Below are 17,600 nucleotides of genomic sequence, written 5' to 3' on the forward strand. Positions count from 1 at the left end.
GAAATGATGTCAAGCTGGACCAGACAAACTGATTTGATTACAAAGCTTTACCAGAGGTGTTTTTGGCACCACATATTTCTTTGCTGTGCAGACAGGTAATGCCGAGATGGTCATGCAATGTCCAAACCATCTCACACACTCAGAATTTAGCATTAAGTTCCCATATGTAGTTTTTTTGTTGTTGTTTTTTTTGTGGGGATGACAGTGAGAAAAATTTTGTGAGTAAATGATGACAATTCTCCATCTGTCCATCACAAAGCTGTGTGGAGATTCTTTATACACTCTTAAAAAACAAGGCATCTATGATTTCATGAAGAACCTTTAGCATCCATGGAAACTTTCCATTGCACAAAAGGTTCTTTATAGCAGAAAAAGATTCTTTAGATTTTTTTAATGTTCTTCACACTAAGGGAAAAAAAACAGTTCTTATGAGTGTTCACTGAAAGTTTCTTTGGGTAACCGAAATTTTTGTTTTTCTATGGTATTGCTGTAAAACCCCCTTAAACTATTTTTACAATTTTACAGTTTCATGCCTTGGGAGTGAGAACGGGTTGGAGTTTGGTTGAGCAAATTGTAAATCAATATAACAGATATGAAGCACAGGCCAGTTCCTAAATTAGAGTATCAGTACGATTTCATGATGGTTGTCTCATAAAACTGCCTTTTTGCATTAGGATACTATCTCTAATCTTAGTCACAACCCATATACTACATGGGCAAAGGCACAGTATATCTTGAGGTTTTTCCAAACATTTGCACCCATGGAGCAAACCAATTTTCACACACAACACCCACACACAAAGAGAAACAAACACATTTATAAAAGCTTAAACTAGGTCATTAACCTTATTACTGGACAATTTAAAGCAGTAAAATGAATACAAATGCATATTTATTTAGATATCGTAGGAAGCAGTGTTATTGTTAACTAAAACTGAAACTATTACAATTTGCCTTCATACATTTAAATAAATAAAAATATTATTAAAGAAAAAATGACAAAAACACATAACAAAATTACTAAAATAAAAATGAAAAGTGAAAATATAAAAATATTCAGTTAAAAATGCTATAATAGTATATAATACACTATAAAAAGTGATAAGTAGACTTAACTTAAATTAAAGTAAATGATAAATTAAAAAATAAGTTAATTGAATTGTCAAGTTCACTTAACTTTTTATTATTATTATTATTATTATGTACTTAATAATTTTAAGGCAACGGGTTTCCTCAATTTTTTTAAGTTAAGTCAACTTTCACTTTTTACAGTGTATAAATCATTCCAAAATAACACTGATAAGGATATGTATTGTGGAAATAAATATAACAGATATAAAGATCAGTTCCTCCGAGTATCAATATGGTTTCATCATGACTGTTGCATTAAGTGTATTATTCACAGGTAAATTCACAGATGAATTATTAAAATGATGATAATAAATTACTAAACCATATGGCAGGTAAACCGTTTTTGGTCTTCAGTTTGTCTTCTTTTAAGTTTACTGAGCTCCTTGAAAACCTGAGAACAGAAGCATGTAATTACCTTTATAGCTTAGAAATTGGTTTTCACGATTAGACTTCCAGAGTCCATTTTTGCAATTATTCCTCAGTGTTCTCTTTAAGAGTTTTGGTATTTAAACTTGTTACTTCCTTGTTGTGTTTAGCTACATCTAGCCACATTTAGAAATACTTACCCATATGCAAATGGCACTGAGGACAAGTTTACTCACAGCCAGTCCTACACACCCCCAAAGGACAAAGAGCACTGAACCATCATTCACACGAGGCAATGGGATGCTAATGTTTGCCCATGATTCATTAATAAACTTGGTGGAGAAATCAAAGATGGTGGGTGAAGCTGTTGACATACAATCTAGGGAGACAAATGGTGCTACATTATCTAACCAAAAATTATCTTTAGCAAGTGAATCATGCACATAAATGACTAGAACAATGCAAAGCCATAATGTTTGTCTGCATTTGAAACTGAAAGAAATGTGTATATACACTGGAAACGAAACCAAAATGTGCAATACTCTGTATAACATATTATTCATTTTCACAATTGTTATTAATATATGAAATACCTGAGATATTAAGTCTAACCAGATTTTGACAGTTCATTCCTCCAGCTTTGGCTCTAATTAAACACTTGTAGGTCCCAGAATCGGCAGGAGCAACTTTCCTTAAGACCAAAGATGCATTTTTATCCAGTGACACAGAATCGTTGAGTTTATTAGTCTGGATAACATTTTCTGACTTTATGAGGATTGTCATTGTTGTAGATCTGTCACTGCTGTTATTGTAGAACTTAAAAAAAAAAAAAAAAGAACAACAACAACAAATAGAACAGAGTGAGTTTATATAAGTGTTTGAATAGTTCTGCATTTGCAGCACTAAAAAGGTTATGAAAATTAATTGCACCTCAACTTTCTTTTCTTCAAATTTCATTTGATACTGTATTACCACATACTACCAAAATGTGCTTCTTTTATAATCACATTAACTATTAAAATATATATATATATATATATATATATTTGATATTGAATTACTCATTCAGCAGTCAGTTACATAGAACAAAGAACAGTTACACACACAAAAATATATATATAAGATTATTATTATTATTATTATCATTATTTTTACTATTACTATCATTAGCCTATATCATAGCCTGTTAGGCCTATACACATTTTTAAATATATATTTATTTTTTATTAATACTAAATAACATACTGATGGTATGTTATTCATTTATTTCACCACAATGCAAGTTATTGCCCAAAGAAATTGAAAATGCACAATAATTATTTTATATGGAAATGTTTGTCACTGTCACTGTCTGAGGCTACAAGTAAAACCGGCTCTGAATGAAGAATTAAGAGGAATGGGTGTAAAGGAAATTAATGCGTGTCAGCATGTTTCCTGCTTAAAGCCACAGACATTATAGACCGTTCACAGGACGCATTTTTAATTCCACTGCGCTGCTTTTCCATTGTTTTCTATGTAAACGTGCGCCACACACGCGTGTTTGACGCGCGCGTCTCGTCTTTTGCATGCACGAAGTGTTTTTTTTTCTTCTTCTTCTTCTTTCTTTTTTTTCTCGTGTTTTAAACGTAAAACGCATTTTGTGTTGATTTCCTGTGTAAACCATAAACTAATCAGACACCTGAACATATCCACATCACCAAATGTTTGAGAAAGTAAGCATGACGTAAACACGACAAACAGAATATGGTTTCTAGCAGTGGTCATATGAGATTTGACAGATGGACATGGCTCACCTTGTACCACGTAACAGAGGTGTAGTTCTGACAGTTTTTATGGAAAGTACAGTGCAATGTTATGTCATCTCTGCAACTTGCGGTGACGAAGGTGAGTTCATCGCTGCCAACTATATTAAGGATCAACGCTAAAAACAGACATCACAGGTAAAAAAACACACTGCTGCGGAAAAAAAAATAAACAGCACAAAGCCTCTGACGTACGCTTAGCTTCTTTGGTTACTGGGTAGACAATTAAAGGTAATGTAGTATCTGTCGACATGCTGGAGAAGCCCTTTACATCCTTTATAATTAGGCCTAAGTAAATAGTGAGTAAAAATAACGGGTAAAATAAAGAAAGAGAAATCCGACTCACCCAACACAATCAAGCGAATCATTATCGCAATGGTGAAATGCGTGATGTTCATTTCCTCCCAAGTAATCTGCTTCCCACAGTTCTTGTGAGTCAAACTTGAGGAAACTCCTCAGAAATATTATGTGGGTTGAACAGTGCTCTTTAACACATGTTCAGGATCAGGGTTGTGATAAATTGCAACACATAAAGATCATTGGGATAAAAAAAAAAAAACCAAAAAAAAAAAGAAAGGCTGAATATTTCCCCCTTATAAGTGAACACAGAAGCATATTATTTATAGTTCTTAAGCTGTTGTTTGTAAAGTGATTTTTGGTGAATTCAGATTTACAGAATTATGAGTTCTATGGTTCACTTATCTTTAAGTGACACTGTCCATAAAATACTCCAATCTCTAAAGAGAGAGAGAGATACAAGCGAAAACTCGCGCTATGATTGGCCTGTCATTACACTTATGTCCGCCTATTATGTCCTCATCATCACTGATTGGCTGATTACCCTGTCAATGCGATCATATATAAAAAAAAAAAAAGAATTGATATAAAATTAGCCAATAACAGTTTTGCATCCATGATGTATTATAGCCTAGTGGAAATAAGATGGACCAACTGCGAAAGTTGTGTCCGAAGTTGACTCATTCACACTGTAAAAAGTGATAAGTTGACTTAACTTAAAAAAAAATTGAGGAAACCCATTGCCTTAAAATTATTAAGTAAATAATAATAAAATAAAAATAAAAAGTTAATTCTGCTTGACAATTCACTTAACTTACTTTTTTAAATTATCATTTACTTTTAAAAATTTTAAGGTAACGAGTTTCCTCAATTTTTAAGTTAAGTCAACTTATCACTTTTTACAGTGCACTAATCCCTTTATGGGGTTCATAGACCTTTTCCAAATAAAAATTCAAGCACTTTTTAAACAGTTTCAGGGTGCATTTCAAGCTTTTCCAGCACTTTAAACTGTGGTCAATTACGTTTACACACGTACTGGAGATCTTCACTTTAAATAAGATGTTATTGTGCTATTAAAAACCACCTGTCTGGACTGCATTTAACCTTTCATAATAGCCAACATACATATAAATTATAAAATTAAAATAATAATAATAATAAAGAAAGAATTTACAGGGTATCTGCAGGATTTTTCAAATAAAATTTAAGGCTTTTTAAGACCTGCACAAATAAAATATAGCCTACTGTGGGTCCCACTTTATATTCGGTGGCCTTAACTACTATGTACTTACATTTAAATTAATAATTTGGTACAATGTACTTATTGTGTACATACATGTGTTTACATTGTACTTATATTTTTACAGATGTATGTAGTTACATCTGTAATTAATTTCTATAATTACATTTAGAATTACACTGTTGACCCATCCCTTACACCTTAACCCACCCTTAAACCTGTACCATCAAACCAGTCCCTAACCTTACCCATATCCCACCTCAATAGCAGCAAATGTGTTTTACAATACAATATGAACACAATAAGTACATTTTACTTATTTTTTTATGTAAGTACATAGTAGTTAAGGCCACCTAATATAAAGTGTGACCCTACCGCATATGAGTGGGGTAGGGAAATGTCTATGGTAACATATTAAACCATAAAATGACTGCAAAAAAACATTATTTGTAGTTCAAATACAGATTTTCACAAATAGAGTTTTATAAAGTGACAAATCTTACATTTCAGACTTTGGGCTATTTTTAAAAAAATAAAGCAAAGGTATGAGTCCAAAGTAAAAATAATTATTTTAATTTAAAGCACAGACCTACTGTCTTATTTATTTTTTTAGATTCTTTTAAGGCACATTAGCTTTTTGTTCTGAACAAAAACAGCAGAGGGGCTTATTGAAAATGCAAATTCATCCTCTATCACTAGAAATACAGCTGTTTCCACGGTAAGGGCTGTACGCAAAGCAGTGCTGCTCTCATAAACGCTACTTTATTAGACATTATACGTTGGTCAGATTAAATGAAAATGCCACTGAAACTATTCTGAAGGCAGTCGGTTCACTTCAGAGGTGCTTTAATCTAAAAACACCCGTGCTGCATTTTTACTTTGAAATGTTTATTTTATTGTTTTACTTTAATCACGACAGTCTTAAAAGATTACGTTTCGCTGAGCAGGGGCATTATTGCTTACCTATAACACGGCTTCAAAATGCAGACTCTCCCTTGGGAAAAACAGACTTTACAGAAGTCTTTACATTATTTTAACCATAATTTGTTATTTTCGAGACAATGCTGACTGAAGCAGCAACCTCCAGGCATGTTTTTATCTCCCGCTCTGTTCTATCAGAGAGCGCACATCAATAAAAAGGCATTTTATCCAAAAAGTGAACTATTCAGTAGGCTAATAAAGCAAATTATAAAACCACTGCAACTGAAGTTTCAAGCACTTTATCCAAAATCCAAGCACTTTTCAAACCTTCAAAACACTACGTAAATTCAAGCATTTTCAAGGACTTCAAGCACCCATACCCTGTATATAGTCCATGGCAGCTGAGTGCACTATCAGCAAAGATTAACTAAATTAAATGAGCAAATTCAGACCCTAAAAAAGCAACTCACCCACTCCGATATTTTGGTAATTATGTAGGCCTATTGTAAGTTGATCAATTCAGCTCACACTGAAAAAAAAATTATTCACTGAATTTACTACATTTTTTTTGAGGTAAGTGGTTGCAATCAATTTATTTTAGCTACATTTAAATAAACTAATTTAGTTGACTAACTTTCAACTTTTTTTAATTAAATGTATAGCTAAAATAAATTGTTTGCAACCTCTTACCTTAAAAAAATTTAGTAGGCTTTTTTTTCAGTGCAGTTAAAATAAAGCACGACACTTCCAGTGTTTACTGAGAATTTATTTACAAAAGAGATAGTAATAATTGTTAACAACATTAATAAAAACAAGAAAATGTAAATATTTATTATTTGCTAACACTTTAGTATAGGGAACAATTCTCACTATTAGTTAGCATGCCTATTATTATCAAATTGGCCGTTTATTAGTACTTATAAAGCACATTTTCTACATGACCATATTCTACAACCCAACAAAACTAACTTAACAACTACTAACTATTAATATGCAGCAAATTAAGAGTATATTGAGTCATAGTTAACAGTTTGCTAATAGCAAAAATTGGAATAAAATAAAATGTGGCCGTGCATTTACATATCATACTTGCATTTGTATTATTTTATTTTATTTTACATAATAACATCATTAGCTGATAGTGCGATGTGCTGCTTGTGATGTGCAGAAACTGTTGATGTCAAATGGTAATGCACAATTATTACATATACAGTAAAAAAACAGTTACTTATATGCTTTCATCAGTTTGCACAAGTTTTTTCTTGATATTATATTTTTCTTTTGTTTTCTTAATCATTTTGATGTTTAGAAACATGATAACAGCAGCACAAGCCATCAGCACACATGGGATTATGATGTATTTAAAACGATGATTGGCAGACAGGTCATGCTTCTTGCAGCTTACCACTTGTAATTGAGGCTTTATGCAGTCTAAGCACAAAAACAAACACACAAATTTTAGTTTTTAGTTCACATCACATTATACCATTTAAGGGAAATTGAAAACCTAACACAAATGGATGAAATGAAACAACACTGTAAAAAGTAAAAGTTGACTTAATTTTAAAAAATTGAGGAAACCCGTTGCCTTAAAATTATTAAGTACATAATAATAAAAATTTTAAAAAAGTTAATTTTTTTAATTATCATTTACTTAAAATTTTTAAGGCAACGGGTTTCCTCAATTTTTTTAAGTTAAGTCTACTTATCACTTTTTACAGTGAAATGTCAACATGAATGTTTACAGTTTATAAATAAAGGAAATTATTTTTATGGTAATTCTCCTTTGTACTTCTCTTAAAACTACAAGTCTTTAACAACTTTATAAGGCAAAGCACATCTGTGAAGGGGAGGAACAGCATTACACTTTGCATCTTAACAAGTTCTCACCTGCTGAATAATAATCAGTATTTCCTTCCTGAATGTAATGACCCAGTGGAGGCCATAAGGTGCATCTGTAAATGCCACAGTCTACTTTAGCAGAACTAGGGACCAGAAGAGAGTTATCTTCCCCCACCTCATAGGAATAATTTGCAAACTTATAGAGGGCTGTAATGTTTTTTAGCAAATCCTTCAAAACAAGTCCAGTCTGCGCATCAGAACCCTCTTCAACCTGTAAAAAAAAGTTTGCTTTTTTAAACACTCCTCCCCAAAATCCAAGCCAATATATTGTTATTTATAGCTCTTGATTTTGACTGAGATAATGTGATGATTTACAGATGAATCACTAAAGCCAATCTGCAGGGGTTGCAGATTGTTAGCTACTCTTAACAGCTGGCTGCGCATTTGAAATACTGAACATACACCAACCTTGTACCAGGTGATTCTCCTGTATTTTACACCTTGTTCAATGCTAGCTGGGCATGGTATTTTAATCCAGTGGTGCTCCTTTGTGGATACTGACAGATGAATCAAATGAACTGAAAGAAGGTAATCATAACAACATTGTATTTATTAAAGGTTGCACTCACTACCAGTGCCTTGCATGAAAACGCATTTAAACGAGATGATTACTGCAGCTCTTCTGTTCTGGAGACGCGAACGCGGAAGTTTTGTAGGTAGTAATGTAGGTTACACAAACGGTTAGTTTCACTTTAGCATTTACACGTTTCTTTCTTTCTTTCTTGAACCTTTTGCAATTACGCAATACATTAAGTTGTGCATATGCACAAATGCATTTTGTACTCACAAATTATAAAGTAGATGAGCAGCATGATCAATGTTTTATTTCTTGCGCGTTCTCCTTTCGCTTCAGAACAGAACCGGAAACTCCAAGATGCGATCTCATTGGACGATTCGTAATAACACAGCGACACTTTAATTTTTACATGTTCTTATTTTATTGCTTACACAATTTAATATACAAAAGGACGTGTTGTAAATGAACATCTCTTTGGTGTTACGATAATATAACATTAAAAACAAACAGGCCTAAGGGTGCAGCACATAGGTTGCGTTATTTAAAACACACACACACACACACACACACACATGTACGTTTTTGTGAAAAGTGGGGACATCCCATAGGCGTAATGGTTTTTATACTGTTCAAACTGTATGTGCTATTACCCTACACCAATCCTACACCTAAACCTACCCCTTACAGGAAACTTTGTGCTATTTCAGATTTTCAATACACTCCATTCTGTGTGATTTATAAGCGTTTTGAGGTGACATTGTGGGGACATGGGGTAATGTCCTGAAAAGTCACCTTCTCCTTGTAATACCTATGTCATACCCTTGTCATAATACAAATCTATGTCCTGATTTGTCACAGAAACGCGCGCACACACACACACACACGCACACACACACACACACACACACACTTTGTTCGCTATCTTAGTGAGGACATTGCCTTTGATTATCAAACCAAAAGATATGTCCCGACAAGTTAAAAAATTTCTGGTGGGGACATTTGGTCCCCATAACATAGAGTGCACACACAAGGCAGAAACATTTTATTACTCAAACATGGACTACTGATATATAACAGGCTATAGTTGTGTTTCCCAGATAGCATGTAGTAATCAGCCCAAGCTCGGCGGCCCCACGGCGCCTGCGGCTCAGACTCAGCAGACAAACGCAGACCTATACCTCATTTCAACCAGTTGACTGCTGAGTTGACAAACATGATGCAGGGCAAAAGCTCACTGCATGATGTAGTCCATAAATGTAGCTATATGCCCCTAAAATTCAATATACTGGGGCAAAAAGGCCTCATGTTTATGTTGTATGATAAGTGATATCACATGAGCAGCAAGTGCAATATCACATCAATGCTGTTTTTGTCCCAAATAGTACCAGTGCAAATGTAATTTCATACAACAGTTCAGTAAATAAGAAGTTAATATTGTGTTATATTTTAAACACAATATGTGACCCTGGACCACAAAACCAGTCATAAGGGTAAATTTTTCGTTAGGATAGGACAATATTTGGACAAGATACAACTATTTGAAAATCTTGAATCTGAGAGTGCAAAAAAAAATCTAAATAATGAGAAAATTGCCTTTTAAAGTTGTAAAAATTAAGTCTTTAGCAATGCATATTACTAATCAAAAATTACGTTTTTATATATATTTAATGTTGGAAATTTACAAAATATCTTCATGGAACATGATCTTTACTTAATATCCCAATGATTTTTGGCATAAAAGAAAAATCAATAATTTTGACCCATACAATGTATTATTGGCTATTGCTAATATACCCGTGCTACTTATGACTGGTTTTGTGGTCCGAGGTCACATATTGTCTGTTTTTTTCTCAATTTTGGCAACAAAAATATTACCTATAAAGCCACATGCAGCAGAACTTTGAACCATCTGAACGAATCAAATGAACAAAAAATACTTAGATTTTTCTCAGATCATCTTCTGTTATATAGTAGATGTTAGGCTAAACGTGTTTTTTTTTTTTAAACAAATAAAATTTCTAAAGCTACTTTTTGTCATGTCTACTTGATACTTTTCTAATTTAACAATAGCTGTAAATAATCTTTTGAGGGTATTTTCACAGTCAAATTTATAAAAAATAATTAATTAATCACTGGCAGCCCTATAAACCTAAAGATCCATAAAGTATATACATTTACTACAGACAGTAAAAAATATTTACAGAAGATATATAATTATGAAATATGGGGGAAAAATTGTAAAAATAAACAACAGTGTGCAGTTGTGGCAGAGCCCAGGCCTAATGAATTGCAACCCTCCATGACTCTCGTCTCCCTCAACGGCTATATAACAGCCCCCATTATAGCCCATTCTTCCCATACAAAGTAACTAAGAATAGCAAAACCACACAGAAATAAAACGGATCCTATCAACACAAACTAATGGTGTGAACAGCCTTGTAAATGTTTACAGGCTTGGACTGTTTTAACTTGGTTTATGGATGTGTAAAACTAAAATGACCCCATCAGCTTTTTGTGAATCTCAGTCTTTCCAGCTTGACCTTCCAGTCTTGCTTTCCCTTACTTCCTGTTTTCTTCTTGCTGTTCTAAATATGACTCGATCACACACCTGTGAAAGGAAAATTTATATGAGCCAGGTTTCAAAAGCACTGAAACACACACAAAAAAAACGTATCCCACGTACTCTTATAGCAACGAGCCTGCGGTTTGTCATTTCAATAATCTCTGAAATCTAAAGGATTGTTTGTTGTTACAGCAAAACAGTCGTATGGTAAAAAATTAAACGGCTGAAGTGCACACACAGCTGCAACATTATGTGTTTACTACAAGCCCATCACAGGATTCTGCAGAAGAACAAAAAGCATTATTTCCTGTGATAGACGTTGCTGGTGGGGCATATGTAAGTGTGGGGGGTTCGTGTAAAGCTTATGGGCCTCACCGTCTCTGTTTCCTGTTATGCAACAGTTTCTGGAGAAGTTCATTGCAAAAACAAGTAAAATATTTACTGTCGGTCTGTGAGGCGTGTGTTTAAATATGCAGTCAGCATAGGACCACCGCAATTTAACTGAGAATCAGGTCAAAAACACTTTGAATGGTTGTGGCATACCACACCATTTATGCCTAAAATATGTAAATGATAATTTGGTGTAGGTGTAGACAGACTCAAAACAGACATGAGCTGTGTCTCATTCTAAAGTGCAACAGCCTCATTTCGGGAAAGTAACTATAGCATTGTAAAGAAAGAAATTTCAGTAATTTACGCAAACAATTTTATAATTGTTGTTTTCATAAAATGAGTCATCCTCTATGACGTATATGGCTGACAAATGCAACCTCTGGAGGATGCAGACTTCAAAATGAGACACAGCTTATGTCTGTTTTAATCTATATGACACATGTATGAACTATTTGTACACTGTAAAAAATTTCCACCTATTTCAACTTAAAAACTTAAGTTTTGTGGCTGCCTTAAATTTTTAAGTATAAACAAATTACAAATACCAGTCATTTCAGCTCACTTTGTAAAATCCTGACTGGCACTGAACTGCTCTCTGTAAGCTGATTGGACTTTTCAGTATTAGTTGTTTCAACTAATCATGTCAAGTAAAAAAAAAAAGTAATCACTTGTGATTCACAATGGTGACCATATGAAAAAAAACAAAAAAAACAATCATGCTGCAATGCATGCTGGGATCCATGGATGAGTTTTGTACTATGCTAGTACCCAGCATGCATTGCAGCATGAATTTTCTTTTTTTTCTTGTTTTTTAATGGTCACCATTGTTGAGGTTCACAAGCTGATTCTTGATGTCTATGTGAGTCTAGCTGCTTCCATAGATTAAAACTTTTTGTGGACAAACTGTTTAGAAAGTCCTTTATATTAACTGACTGTCACAGAACCACTGGCTCTTAGAATCACTCTTACTATAATCAATACAACATCCATTTAATCAGAGATTAGACACACAATGAGATCAGTTCGCTAACAAATGATTGTCATTATAAACATATAACAACCAACTACTGATCATTTTCTCTGGGCTTTTGAGTTGTAACAAATATGTTTGAGGAACACATGATTACAACAACCAGAGAAAAAGAGGAGGGGGGAAAAAAAACTAAAACAGAAGTCAAGGGTCAAGAGCCCAACTAAAGCAGACACTGATCTCTAACATGGTTACTTCAATTGAAACAATAAATCAACATCTAAACCTTAGTTAATTCTCAATAAGATCTTCTGTAGATGTCTGACAGAAATAAAGTCAGTCTGGTTATTAATAAGTGGAGCTGGTGATGCTGTTTGTGGGGTTGTTTACTCAGGTCTTGAGAGATTTAATGTATTTTATTTCAGTTGATTTCATCTAAGGCTGTGACTAAAGTTAGTTGTTCTTGTGTTTCTTTTTCTTCAGTGATTATGTTTGTTAACAGCAAGTGTTCATCACTAATGCTCAATTATTACTCAATTAATCACTTAATTGCAATGTATATCTTATTTTAGTGAACTCAACTGAAATAAGTTCAGAGCACTCATAATTGTTAGTTTAGGCAATAAGGCAATAAGTTTACTCAAAAAGTTTGAGTTAACCTAACTTGTCGGGTTTTACAGTGCACAAAAATAAGTCGAGCAAACTTTTAAGTTGGCTCAACTTTTTTTTTTTTTACAGTGTACCAGTAAGTTAGAACTTAAAATGTTAAGTTCACTGAATTAAATTGGTCTCCTTGAATTTCAATAACATTAAACTGACTTAAAAAATCAAGTTGAATCTAGCATAACTTACAAAAAAAAGGTGAAATTGCTTAAATTATTTTTATGAGTTAAAGTAACTTTAAAACATAAGTTTTAACTTTTTCATTAAAACTTTTTCATGACTTTTTCATCATATCATTTTTTACAGTGTACTGGATGAAATAGAAATGCTACTTTATTTTCTCATAATTCCATTTTTATCTTTATATCTCACAATGTGACTTTATTTCTCACTAGTGTGGCTTTATAATTTGATTTTATTATAAATAGGCTTTAAAAGATTGTGGTCAGTACGTTTTTATTGTCTTTTATTGTAAGTCTTTTTTGCTCTCCCAGGTTGCATTTATTTGATTAAAAATATAGTAAAACAGTAACACTGTGGAGTTTTCTATTTTATTAGCTATATTTTAAAATGTTAATAATTCCTGTGATGGGAAAGCTACATTTTCAGCAGCCATTACTCCAGTCTTCAGTGTCACATGATCCTTTAGAAATCATTGTAATATGCTGATTTGATGTTCAAGAAACATTTCTTAATTATTATCAATCATGAAAACAATTGTTCTGCTTAATATCTTTGTGGAAACTCATACTTTTCAGGATTCTTTGATGAATAGAAAGAACGGCATTTATTTGAAATAGAAATCTTTTTGTAGAATTATAAATGCCTTTACTGTCACTTTTGATCACTTTAATGCATCCTTTCTAAATAAAAATAAATGAACGACCCACTTAACTTACACTTAACAGTAATCTAAAATGTTTCCTGGATTCTCTGTGGGTCTTTTGATTGACTGATTGGAATGCTAATATACTCACCCCTACAGTTGCAATGCAAAGAATGAGTTTGCTGACGCTAATAAGAGAAAGGACAATCACAGCCCAGGAAACAGTTAATTCTTTTACAGCAGGACAGGAATCAGTAGGGATCATGGTGGCGATGAAATAACCTGTGCTCACATCCAAACATTCTGAAAATTAAAACAACCATTATTTGTTTAATGGGATACTTAGCTTTATGAGATCATGCATGCAGTTATAAATATAATAAGAGGTTTAAACATTCACTAGAGTACAGTTTTGATGACACCAACATACAGAAGTTTAATATCCGACAGGGCTCTAAATTACCTGAGATATTCAATCCAATTAAAGACTCGTCATTTCGACCTCCAACCTCTGCAGCCAGGTAGCATCTATATAGTCCAGAGTCTGAAGGTTGCACATTTTTTAACACCAGGGTCTCATCAAGTTCCAGAGAAACATTGGTCAAGTTATAGTATGCAAATTCAGTCTTTTTCCTCTTGATGATAGGAAGATTCTAGAAAAGAAAGACATGGCTTTGTTAGGGGATTTTGTTGTGGTTTAGTGTTTTCTGGTTGGACAGACCGAACAGGTTAAATGCCAAATGCCACTGAGGTGCAGAGGATGCTACTCATCAAAGGAAATGCTTTGTCTGCTGGCTAACCATCATGCACCTTTCTTTTTTACTTTCAAAATCCTTTATACAAAGAATAAAAAAAACTTAGAAACTGCACAACCATTACAATAATGTCAAGCAAATGAGGTCAATCAGTAAAAATATAAAGGCAACTCACATCTGTTTTATACCACATGACGTAACGGTAAGATTTTGTTCGGTTAGTAGCTGTACAAGGAAGTCTGATGGTATCATTACAGTTACCCATAATAAAGTTTATGTCTTCTGTTATCCCACAGTGCAATGCTGCCATTGCAAACCACAGCAATTCTGCAAAGAGAAACACAGAATGGAAAGTAAACATCAATCTACATGTTAGTACATGCACCTATTTAAATAATAATTCGCTGTTAGAATGTTGAATGGACCCCATTGACTTTCACAGTATATTTTTACACTCTGTGGAAGTCAATGGCTACTAGCAACTTTAGTTGTCACCAACATTATTCAAGTGTTCAACAGAAGAAAGAAACTCATTACAGGTGTTGAACAACAAAAACAATATGCTATTATATAGATGATATTTAATACCACTACCTAACACAGCTCAAACTAATTTTTTAACAGTCATTAGAAATAACATACACAAAATGTATAGGCTACCTATGGAGTCAAATGAGGTATGAATATAATAAATGACCTAAAACATGTTTTAAGGTACAGTGCTTGAGTCAAACAAGAAAAGAAAGTGATTCTAGATCATGTACGATTCTAGATGTGTTCTAGCGATTCAGACAATAGTATTCATAAAAAGATGGATTTTTATTTTAAGTATAGTTACCAGTATATATTTGAAGTTAAAATGTAAAATATGTAGCTAAATTTAAGACAAGGGTCAAGTGACTTGTTGCTTGATTGTTTGTTTAATAACTAAAATAAAGAAAACTGTTTGCCAAACCTCTTCACCTTCACTCGCTTATGATTGCATGATTCTGTAAAATTTCGCATCCCTATCATAGTACTCAATTCTCTATTTAACAGAACAGAGAAGTTACAAAAACAGAAGACTGAAGTGAAAAAAATCACATGTGTGTGTCTATTTCAGCCATCATTTTCACTATTTCACTATTTTTAGCCATTTGTCAGCTTAAATGAAGCACTCAAAATGACTGCACAAACATAATTTCTGTGAACCCAATGCTTAAATTAAATGATAATATCAGAATTGTTTATTTTAAAGTATTTTAAAGTGGTTAGGTTTGAAAGAGGAAAGCTTGACCATTAAGCTTTAATGAGTTAAAAGTCAATTGTTCTAAAATAAAGTCTGATATTTACTTACCTGAAATCTTCATATTTCTCATTCTGAGTTCTTTACAGCGGGTAAAACACAGCCATCAGTGATTATGGACAGCCTAACAGCTGTTTCTTATTGCTCATAAATTATCTACAAACAGAAAGTGTCATCAGTCTAAGGTGCTGCTGGGAGTAAACATGAAACTCTCAGGCATGTCTCAATTCCGCCCTCTACTGAGTGTAAACACAATATAAAAGATGATGATAATTGACCAATACTTTTTTTAATCATTGACTCTTCACTGACTTTGACTGGACCAAAATAGGATGGATATTTTAAATATGTGGCAGAATCAAAAACATATATAGAGGGGGAAAAACGCTAGAATTTTTATAATAAAATTTTAATCTGAGAAATTATTATTTGAATGACATTAGTATTACAAAAAATAACTTAATAGTCAAATAAATAATACCTTATATTAAAAACAGATTGTGGCTAATTATCAATTTGTTAATTGCAACAGTATTGTAATAATCCTTATCAAAATAATGTGCTTTCACATAGTCGTCTGAATTATACAGTAATATTTCTAACAATATTAACTTAAAAAACACAAATAAATACAAGAACATAAATATCTACACACATATAAATATATATGCATAGATGGATTCTCTGTCATTGATTTACTTCACATATTTAATTTGACTTCACATAAAAGTTTAGCAGTCTGTTATGTTCATAATGCTTAATTTTCAGAACTAAAACACTTATCTACTTTTATTTATGTGTATTAATGATGTATAGAAACACATTAGGCCTCTGTCCTAATGTTTTGGACCCGTTTAGCATCACCGCAGTAAGCCACTGAAAGTTCATCTTTAAACCTACAACAATTGGCCGAAATGAAAAAAAGACTATTAAACACAGGGAAAATGCATTCATAAGATTCAAAAAGATGTGTTCACACTAGTAAAATTGAATTGATCATATTATATAGGCAGATTTGGCATGTTTGACTCATTTAATTTCTGTTAAATATAACGTCATATAATGGAAATACTGACCAGTTAGAAAGTGCTGAACGCAAAAGAGCAAAGTGGAAAAAAATAGTTTTTCAGAGACCATATTTTCACAGTTTAATATAGGTGACTGGAAAAAAACGCTCATTTGTGTTAGTCATTGGTGTACTGTTTTGCAGAGTCTGCACTTGTGGTTTATCGCAACAGAACATTAGTCATCATTATGTTGAGCTAATTTATTTGTGGTCGTTTGAAATTATTACTTAAACACATTCGTAATGTAATGTTAATTTTTGCTCATACAGACTGTCACGAAGGAGCCACCTGCTCCTGTTGTGGAAGTTATTATTTTATTTTATTATTTTATAATATTATTGAAATTATTACTTAAACACATTCGTAATGTAATGTTCATTTTTGCTCATACAGACTGTATGACAGACACATGCTCCTGTTGTGGAAGTTACAAATATTTGACAAAAGGTTTCAGAACTATCTTCTCCTGTTTCTCTCTCTCACTCACTTTGGCTTGCTCTTTTGAAGTCTTTGCTTTCCTTTGAGTCCCATTTGCGGTCACAAATGGCTGAATCACAGAGCCGTAAAGCTGCTCTTCCATGTCAGTAAATAAGGCGTCTGTGAAAGTGGTTGACGGTGGACTTGCTTTTCCTCAGTCCGGAACTCAACCCTCTCCTCTCCTCTCCTCTCTCTCTGGATGCAGAGATCCTCCTGCCCGTAACTGACCGTATGACATGCTCTCCTCCATCCTGTTGTTCTTCACATTGGGGTTCCCCCACTTTTTTTCCTTTTTCTTCCTCCTTCTCTCCCTCTCCTTATTTGTCCCATGTTTGCTCGAGACTTACTTGCTGACAGGATAGTGAGGGATCAGGATATTAATAGGAGGCTGTATGAATAGGAAGAGGAAGACACAAAGAGAGGGT

At 33.2% G+C, this 17,600-nt stretch overlaps 1 protein-coding gene and 1 long non-coding RNA gene across 3 annotated transcripts; both read right to left on the reverse strand.

Annotated features, from left to right (window-relative positions):
* Positions 1-1,177: 1,177 nt before the first annotated feature.
* LOC131545839 (uncharacterized) lies at positions 1,178-4,008 on the reverse strand. Its single transcript, XM_058785027.1, has 5 exons — positions 3,646-4,008; positions 3,291-3,418; positions 2,091-2,313; positions 1,698-1,876; positions 1,178-1,522 (listed from the first exon to the last, which is right to left on the reverse strand). Exons 1-5 carry the CDS (start codon positions 3,695-3,697, stop codon positions 1,448-1,450), a joined length of 657 nt encoding a protein of 218 aa, XP_058641010.1. The 5' UTR covers positions 3,698-4,008; the 3' UTR covers positions 1,178-1,447.
* A 2,494-nt stretch (positions 4,009-6,502) lies between these two features.
* On the reverse strand, positions 6,503-17,204 carry LOC131546308 (uncharacterized). 2 transcript variants are annotated; one of them, XR_009272645.1, is made up of 9 exons: positions 17,186-17,204; positions 15,683-15,787; positions 14,522-14,673; positions 14,055-14,244; positions 13,743-13,894; positions 8,447-10,784; positions 8,068-8,177; positions 7,648-7,870; positions 6,503-7,188 (listed from the first exon to the last, which is right to left on the reverse strand). It is a non-coding gene; the product is annotated as an uncharacterized LOC131546308 (long non-coding RNA). The 2 variants fall into 2 exon arrangements; XR_009272644.1 differs by lacking the exon at positions 17,186-17,204 and having other exon boundaries at positions 15,683-15,851.
* Between the last annotated feature and the right edge of the window lie 396 nt (positions 17,205-17,600).

The sequence above is a fragment of the Onychostoma macrolepis genome, chromosome 08, assembly GCF_012432095.1.
Source record: "Onychostoma macrolepis isolate SWU-2019 chromosome 08, ASM1243209v1, whole genome shotgun sequence".
NCBI lineage: Eukaryota > Metazoa > Chordata > Actinopteri > Cypriniformes > Cyprinidae > Onychostoma > Onychostoma macrolepis.